This window comes from Cordyceps fumosorosea, assembly GCF_001636725.1.
Source record: "Cordyceps fumosorosea ARSEF 2679 chromosome Unknown scaffold_5, whole genome shotgun sequence".
Taxonomy (NCBI): domain Eukaryota; kingdom Fungi; phylum Ascomycota; class Sordariomycetes; order Hypocreales; family Cordycipitaceae; genus Cordyceps; species Cordyceps fumosorosea.
Genome location: NW_017387305.1, coordinates 83,070 through 91,396, shown reverse-complemented (window position 1 = coordinate 91,396; position 8,327 = coordinate 83,070). Strand labels below are relative to the sequence as shown.

The window sequence follows — 8,327 nt, the reverse complement described above, 5'->3', positions numbered from 1 at the left end:
ACACAAGTTCATAATGCACTGGTATGCAGACACAGACACTCGTCAAACCGTGTATACTCCGCGCCGGGTATTGAGAGGACGGATTGCCACCTTTATTATACAGACATAGATTGTAGATGCGACACCCAAAGCCCAAAAAGAGAACAAGAAAATGACCGGACGTCAATCACCCACCTAATCGCTCCTGCCTCCCACGAATGTCAATCAGACTGACGCTGATGCGTCCTCCCTGCCTGGCCCCACCTACCTGCAACCATCTCCCACCTCAAACAGCGACATCAAGAACAACCAAATCATCAAGTTCCCGACGCTTTGAACAAACCATTTGCCAAGCTGCTTTCCCCGATAAGATCATAAAAATGCCCGCTGAGGGAGTGTGGATCTCGCCATCCGGTGTCAAGACGGTCATCCCGCTTGAAAACAACCCTGAGGTCTTCACGTCGCTCCTCCACGATCTAGGCTTGTCCCAGAAGCTAGGGTTTTATGATGTCTACAGCATCGACGATGCCGACTTGCTCGCCATAATTCCGCGGCCGGCCCATGCCCTAATCTTCATAACCCCGGCGGAGATGTACTACGCGTCGCGCAAGGAAGATGGCATTTCCTGCGACATGGCCGTCGAGAAGATGACTTATACCAAGACCGGTGACGACCCCGTCCTGTGGTTTCGCCAGACCATCGGGAATGCCTGCGGTCTATACGCCCTGATCCACTCGGTTGCCAACGGCCCGGGAAAACAATATGTGCAGAAGGAGTCGCTCCTGGACCGGCTCTTCGCAGAGGCCAAGCCCTTGCAGCCAGAGTCGCGGGCCAGGGTTCTCTACGACAGCCAGGAGCTGGAGGAGGCGCATATGCGGGCAGCACGCAAGGGCGACTCTATCCCGCCACCGGCAGAAAACCACCCGGCGCTTCACTTCATCGCTTATGTCAAAGGGCCGGATGGCCATCTATGGGAGCTTGAGGGCCAGACGGACGGGCCGGTTGACAGGGGTCTTCTTCCGCCAGAGGATGACGTCTTGAGCGCCAAGGCTCTGGAGCTTGGTCTCCGAAAGTTCTTGAAGCATTCCGAAGGGAACCCGAATTTCAGCATTGTTGCGTTGGCCAACCAGGATTGAGGCCATGCGTAGCAACTGCCATATTCCCTGGACAAGTAACAGTGCCATGGAGGTATAGGCCTGGCTCAACAAATCAAACATCTTTCGGTTGAGGATGTATCCTATGAGCCAGAAATATGTTGAGGAATTATGTTCGATTTTATTCGTTTGCAATGGTACTTTTTAACGGGAACAAGAGAGCAGAATAGCTGTGTAGCTGGCCAAGGCCATTAATTCTGTTTCATTACTGGCATTCTCCATCTCGGTTTGGCGAAACGTGCTGCGTATGAGGCCAAGTGATTCTCAGTCCAAAAACGCAAGAGACGACCGATTTTTTGGGCCTAAATTCTTGAAAATAACATGGGAGAAAAATATTCAGCCTCAAAATCGCCCTTTCCATTTAGCGAGAGATTATAGGATAATAGGACAGTATGTCCAGGACCTAACGCGACCCGATATGAGTAGCGTTTTTCAAAGAGCACTGCAATTCTCTGCATTTTCCAGAAGGACAAAATCGGAAAATATAGTGAAGATTTGAATATTGATTCGTTCTGAGCTATGAGTGGACGGAGTTTCAACCACTTCATGATACAAGACGCTTATTAGCCCGCCTGACCTGGGTTCCCACTAGGGAGACGCCACTCGGCATGATCTTCCAACAAGCAACTTCACAGCAGCAAATTCTGCAGGCGGCCGTGACCGGACCTGCAAAATGCACACGACATGGACGACTCTCAAGAGCCTCTGATTTCCGGAGAGCAACACGAAGATGACGTCGCTCGAGGCAGCGACGCCTCACCACGCAAAGGGCCTGACCAGACCGGCCTAGGTCCCTTTGTCCTCCTGCTCACCTTGTCCGCCGGCATCAGTGGTCTGCTATTTGGCTGTACGTACTTGTATCCGCGAAGAAGCCGCAAGGCCACGAGCTGACCGATGACTTGCCATTATCAGACGACACTGGCGTCATCTCCGCGACCCTCGTCTCCATCGGCACCGCGCTGTCCGGTCGAGAGCTCACCTCCCTCGACAAGTCGATCATCACATCCGCGACCTCCCTGTTCGCGCTCCTCTTCTCGCCGCTGTCCTCCGTCCTCGCCGACCGGCTCGGCCGGCGGCGCGTGATCCTCCTCGCGGACGCGCTCTTTGTCGCCGGCGCCGCGCTGCAGGCGGTCAGCTCGAGCGTCACCCTCATGGTGGCCGGGCGGTGCGTCATTGGGGCGGGCGTCGGCGCCGCGAGCCTCGTGGTGCCGCTGTACATTGCCGAGGTCGCGCCGGCGCGGTACCGCGGGCGGCTGGTGACGGCCAACGTGATGCTGATCACGGCCGGGCAGGCGCTCGCGTACGTGGTCGGCTGGCTGCTGGCCACGAGGGCGCCGCCGGAGACGGGCTGGCGCTGGATGGTCGGGCTCGGCGCGGCGCCGGCGGCGGTGCAGGCGGTGCTGGTCGCGCTGATGCCGGAGACGCCGCGCTGGCTGGTCAAGGCGGGACGGTCGGCGACCGCGAGGAGGGTCGTAGCGAGGACGCAGGCGGCTGGGGAGGAGGAGGACAGCGCGGATGTGGATGGCATTATCAAGAGCATCGAGGTGGAGCTTCGCGCGGAGAGAGAAGCACGAGCGCTTCGCGGGGCACGGCACTCGCGGATGCCGAGATGGCTGGGTGATTGGGCAGAGCTGCTCAGGGTCGGCCAGAATCGACGCGCGCTGGCCATTGCTTGTCTGCTACAAGGTCTACAGCAGCTCAGCGGGTTCGTAAGTGGATGACTGGGCTTGAAAGGATGTTGTTACAAAAGCTGACCGTCGCAGAACTCGCTTATGTACTTTTCTGCGACGATATTTACAATGGTCGGATTTCGCAGCCCTACGCTCGCTGCTCTCAGCGTGGCCATGACCAACCTTATATTCACTGGCGTCGCGCTGGTCCTCATTGACCGCGTCGGGCGACGCCGAATCCTCTTGTACTCGATCCCGTTGATGGTGTGCGGCCTCTTGCTAGCATCTCTCGGCTTCTCCCATCTCTCCCTCGACGCGAGCCCGCGCGTCTCGTCGTCGTCGTCGTCATTGCCGTCATCGTCGCGCGATAACGTGCCACCCGTAGAGGAAAATACCAGCGCTGCCAGCACCATTCTGTTCAGCATTATGCTGTACGTGGCGTCGTACGCCGTTGGCCTCGGGAACGTGCCGTGGATGCAGAGCGAGCTGTTTCCCACGGCTGTGCGCTCAGCCGGCAGCGGCGTCGCGACGGCGACCAACTGGTCGGCTAACTTTGTAGTCGGACTAACGTTCCTGCCGCTCATGGAACGCCTGACGCCGCCGTGGACGTTTGCGCTGTACGCGGGCGTGTGCGCGGCGGGCGAGGCGCTGATCTGGCTGATTTATCCGGAGACGGCTGGGCTGAGCCTGGAAGAGTCGACGTCCCTACTGGAGCATGGCTGGGGTGTACGATAGAGTTGGCGGGCATGGTGTAGTATATATATGTTGAATCATACCCTGGCAAAATATTTTACTGGTCTATCTTCTTTTGCCCAAAAGACCTGCTTCAGTTAGGCCAAAAAAAGGTGCAAGTACTGTGATGTTGGTGAACTCGAACCCATTGCCTCTGCGCATCGACGGTTGTGCTTCCCAGCTGCGCCACGGAAGCCTACAAGATCAGCCATGGGAGGGAAACCAGAGATTGGCATCGCGAGATAATTGTAGGAAATCTTTAGAAAAAAAGAAACAAGATGCAAAAAAAACTTGTAGCTTCTCTTTGAGATTGCGTGTCATCCTTAGTGCAGGGGCCATGCTAATCTTCTCTGTATCGTTTCAAAAGACCAAATGAGCCGAAGCTCGAAGGATGAACGGAATACTTTAATATATAAGCCCTTTGATGTGGCGATAAAAGTGGGCTGGGGGAGCGCCATGAGCAACCCCACGTGTGAAAAATCGGACAGGGGCTTCTTTTGTCGCGATTCATGCACCTCACTGCTTTGAAGATTTATTTTGATGTTTCTGTGGCGTTTGCCTTGGACGCAGTTTCCTACAGATTGCATGCCGGGCGGGATCCAGGGCGACTTGAGACGTGGTAATTGGGCCAAGGCTGGGTAGATCCCGCGTCCATGAACTCGGAGATAAGAAGATGGGCGGCACCTAAAAAGGCGGAAGAAGACATAAAAAAACGGAAACCTTGCCTTCCCGGATCTATGATTACATGTGCCTTCGCCGCTTCGGCGCTTCGGACAGGCCGGATGCAAGGGGAGCGCGACCCCGTTTTCAGTGACTTTCTCGGAATGTCGGGGGCTGATGGTCCGTCATAAAAGTTACGACGACTTAGCCGCTGACCAGGGGAAACGAAAGCTCGGGAGCCAAGAATTTCGCCCTTGACAGAGAAGCACTTGAACGTCGGCGCCGAATACCTCTTCAGGGATCCGGTGGATGTAATACTGTAATACCTTGTGCTGAAAAAGCGTCGTCGCATCTCGCGCGTTTGCTGACTTGCCGATGGTACTTTCCGGCAGTAGTGGATCCCAATACAATAGCCGGTATCAAGGCAGGCTGATAGACAGGTTGGGAGCCAGGGTGGTGCTGAGTTTTTCAACGGCCAGCAGCATTCGTCAGCGGCTTGGGTAGACCTGGCTGTGCAGACTGACAAAGCGAACCGCGCGAGGGGGTGCTTTGTATTGGTCGGTCATCTTGTCGGGCACATGTAATTCTGGAGTGCAAAATATCCGTGGTCCCGTTGTAATTCCGCGGACCCGACTATTGTAAAGCCCGAGGACATGGGGATACAACGTAGGTGGGAAGGTAGATACCTGGGGGGAGTCGTGGCATATCAATCTTATTATCATGCTTTCTTCAGTGTGTCCTCAATAATTCAACCCCGTTCTTGCTTTCCATTTCCTACACGTCGTTATCCAAAAAGCCTCTTCTCTAGCAAGTATCGGTCCGTCCAAATCGGAGCCCCCACTTGTTCGCGAGTCCGGCGCAAGCCCCACCAGAGCTCTTTCCATTTTATTAGCGGCCGGCGTCGCCTGGAGACGGCAGGGACGAGGTGACTGGCCGCCACTTTTTTCCCCTTCGCTCCTCGTTCAAATAAATTTTTATTGCGAAGAGGCGAAGAATTGAACTAGCGCAAACGCATTGGGCTATTGTCATCAACAGCCATGGCATACTGAGACAGGACCACCTACTAGTAGAAAAACGGGACAATCCCCCAAACTCAATCCATTGTCTCCAAATCATCATCATCACCTGGGGAGACCCTACCCCTTGAGCCGTCAATTCCCCCTCCCACCCCGACATAGTTTTCTCAATCTTCATCATCGATTGAGGACTGGCTTGACTGTGTCATCATCTTATATGGAAATTCCTTGGCGCTCTGCCCCATCCCGCCGATCTCCAGCCTGCCGGTACCCGAGCTGCACATCAACGTCATAACACGGCAGCGAGAGACAAACAGCCGACCCCTCGTTGCACAAACGACATTACTACCGCCCTCCCTTCCGCCCACCGCCCACAATGACAATGGACGAAATCGACCGCGAGCTCGTCGAGGCGGAGCGCGACGCCTCGCCCGCCAACTACCGGCGCCGTGCTAGCGACGAGATTGAGCGCGTCCTCTCCGCCTCGTCCGTCTCGACCGCCTCGTCCGCCGCTGCCGGCCGATCCGCCGTCCGCCGCCAGATGAGCCGCGTCTCGACCATCAACGACCTCGAGCGCCACCCGACCGCCCTCAGTCGCATCCAGACGGCCCGCAGCCAGCACGCCACCACCGTCGGCGTCGACGCCGGCAGCCGCACCGCCAGCCGCGCCTCCAGAAAGCCGCTGCCCGCGTTTGGCGCTGGCAAGCCGTACCCCCCACCGCTGCCCGACCAGGAGGAGTACGTTGTCGAGTTTGACGGCCCCAACGACCCGCTGCATGCGCAAAACTGGCCCTTGCGCAAGAAGCTCTTGACCTCGGCCATGCTTGGGTACACTACAATGACCTCTGCATTCACTTCCTCAATCTTCTCTGCCGGCACACAGGTCGTAGCTAAGCAGTACGGCGTCGGCTCCGAGGTTGGCCTCCTCGGCACTACCTTTTACGTCCTCGGCTTCGCCTTTGGCCCGACTATCTGGGCTCCCATGTCCGAGTTGCGCGGCCGCCGTCTCCCCATTGTTATTGCCATGTTTGGCTTTACCGTCTTCTCCATCGCTTGCGCCACCGGCGAGAACATCCAGACCATTCTCATTTGCCGCTTCTTCAGCGGCCTCTTTGGTGCTTGTCCGCTCGCCGTCGTCGCCGCCGTCTTCTCCGACATGTTCGACAACAAATCCAGAGGCATTGCCATCACCATATTCTCCATGGCCGTCTTCACCGGCCCCATGTTTGCGCCCTTCATTGGCGGGTTCATAGTAGAGTCTCACCTGGGCTGGCGCTGGACCGAGTATCTTGCCACCATCATGGGTGGCGTCGCCTTCATTCTCGACTTGCTCTTCCTAGAAGAGACCTACGCCCCCGTCGTCCTCATCTCCAAGGCCTCTGACCTGCGACGCCGCACTAAGAACTGGGGCATTCACGCCAAGCAGGAGGAAATCGAAGTCGACTTCAAGGAGCTCCTCTCCAAGAACTTGTCCCGTCCGCTGCGGCTACTTTTCACTGAACCGATTATCCTGCTCCTCTCCATCTACATGAGCTTCATCTACGGAATTCTCTACCTGTTCTTCTCCGCCTATCCTCTGGTGTTTGTCGGCGTCCACGGGTTCAGCCTTGGTGTTTCCGGCCTGACCTTTTTTGGCATGATTATCGGGCAACTACTGGCTGGTGCTGTCGTCATTATGCAGCAGCCCTGGTACAACAGAAAGCTGGCAGCCAACAACGGACTCCCTATCCCGGAGTGGCGATTACCAAGCATCATGGCTGGCGGCATTGCCTTTGCAATCGGCATCTTTTGGTTTGGATGGTAAGTTAAATGAAGCCGCCACGGCAGAGAAACGATCGTTAACACAGGGTTAGGACGGGTTACCGAAGCGATATCCACTGGATCGTCCCCACGCTCAGCGGTCTCTGCACTGGCTTCGGCCTCATGTCAATTTTCCTGCAGGCCCTCAACTATCTCGTCGACGCCTACCTCATGTTTGCTGCCTCCGCCATTGCGGGCAATACGTTTCTGCGATCTCTCTGCGGTGCGGGATTTCCCCTCTTCGCACGTCAAATGTTCCAGGGTCTCGGTATCCAGTGGGCTGGCACGCTTCTCGGCTGCATCGCTCTGCTACTCGCTCCCATCCCCTTTGTGTTTTACAAATGGGGAGCTAGCATTCGCGCACGAAGCAAGGTTGCTCCGACATTCTCTGCTCCGCCGGACATTCCCAACGACGAGGATTCCGAGTCGATGGGCGAGAAGGATAACGTCGTCACGGATCCGGCCGTCATGTCGGCAGCGCCGAGAAGCGAAAACGAAGAAAACGGCCAGACCCAGCAAGTATAATGAGGACGGAATAGGGCCGAAAAGAAGATAAGTGGCATGGACTGCTACTATGTCGTGGCTGGTGAACAATGTAAATCGAGATTTGGATACGGAGCTGTGGGTTTTCCGGCACAGGCGTTCTTGGGACTGGGCCAGCCTTGTCATTAATGTTTGTTACTTGACTATACATAAATATGTTATTACCTTCTTTAATATTATTAGCCTTTAGCTATGACCTAAGAATAGTCTTGTGAGGAGTGCGAATATCAACTTGTCTTAACAGCTCTGGGTCATGTCAAGGAGTTGCAAGGCTGCTTTGTTTTGCTTGCATGAGGGGGGCTGTCTCCTCCGTCATGTTGACCTCCTCCTCCTAGTCCAATGACTAGCATAATTTACCCAGAAGTCTGTTCACCGGGCCGATATCCCGGTTCTTGCGGACTGTTGCCAATGGTCAGCCCGGGTACCGGGCCGAATACATTTGGCCATGCGACCGTTTATCATTCGGGAACGCTGGGCAGCCATGCGTTTGGGTAGCATCGATGTCTAAGTCACAGTGTCTCACTTCAGTTTGTGGTGGCATCGTCAGTCTTGCCATGCCGGTATACTGATAGAGTCCGTGAGGAATCTTGACAAATCCCCGTCACCGGCGGTAAGAAAGACTCATACTTATTGACTGACCGTATTTTGAGGTCCTGAGATGTAAAATCACCATTTTCATGCCGAAAGCGTCTGATGGATCGCAGCTGAGTTGGCCGGTTGGCGTTGATCTTCTTCTCCGCGGGTCAGACGGGGTCCCGGTTCCCAGCAACTTG

The 8,327-nt window shown here is 55.7% G+C and overlaps 3 protein-coding genes across 3 annotated transcripts; all 3 read left to right on the top strand.

Moving 5' to 3' along the window:
* Positions 1 to 359: 359 nt before the first annotated feature.
* Positions 360 to 1,115, top strand: ISF_02728 (ubiquitin hydrolase; the record flags this gene model as incomplete). Its single annotated transcript, XM_018846334.1, has 1 exon — positions 360 to 1,115. The coding sequence occupies one exon, from the start codon at positions 360 to 362 to the stop codon at positions 1,113 to 1,115; it is 756 nt and encodes a 251-aa protein (XP_018706062.1).
* Positions 1,116 to 1,817: 702 nt separating this feature from the next.
* On the top strand, positions 1,818 to 3,538 carry ISF_02727 (General substrate transporter; the record flags this gene model as incomplete). The annotated part of the gene is made up of 3 exons (XM_018846333.1): positions 1,818 to 1,980; positions 2,046 to 2,842; positions 2,897 to 3,538. The coding sequence occupies 3 exons, from the start codon at positions 1,818 to 1,820 to the stop codon at positions 3,536 to 3,538; spliced, it is 1,602 nt and encodes a 533-aa protein (XP_018706061.1).
* Positions 3,539 to 5,587: 2,049 nt separating this feature from the next.
* On the top strand, positions 5,588 to 7,536 carry ISF_02726 (Major facilitator superfamily domain, general substrate transporter; the record flags this gene model as incomplete). Its single annotated transcript, XM_018846332.1, has 2 exons — positions 5,588 to 7,011; positions 7,065 to 7,536. 2 exons carry the CDS (start codon positions 5,588 to 5,590, stop codon positions 7,534 to 7,536), a joined length of 1,896 nt encoding a protein of 631 aa, XP_018706060.1.
* Positions 7,537 to 8,327: the final 791 nt, after the last annotated feature.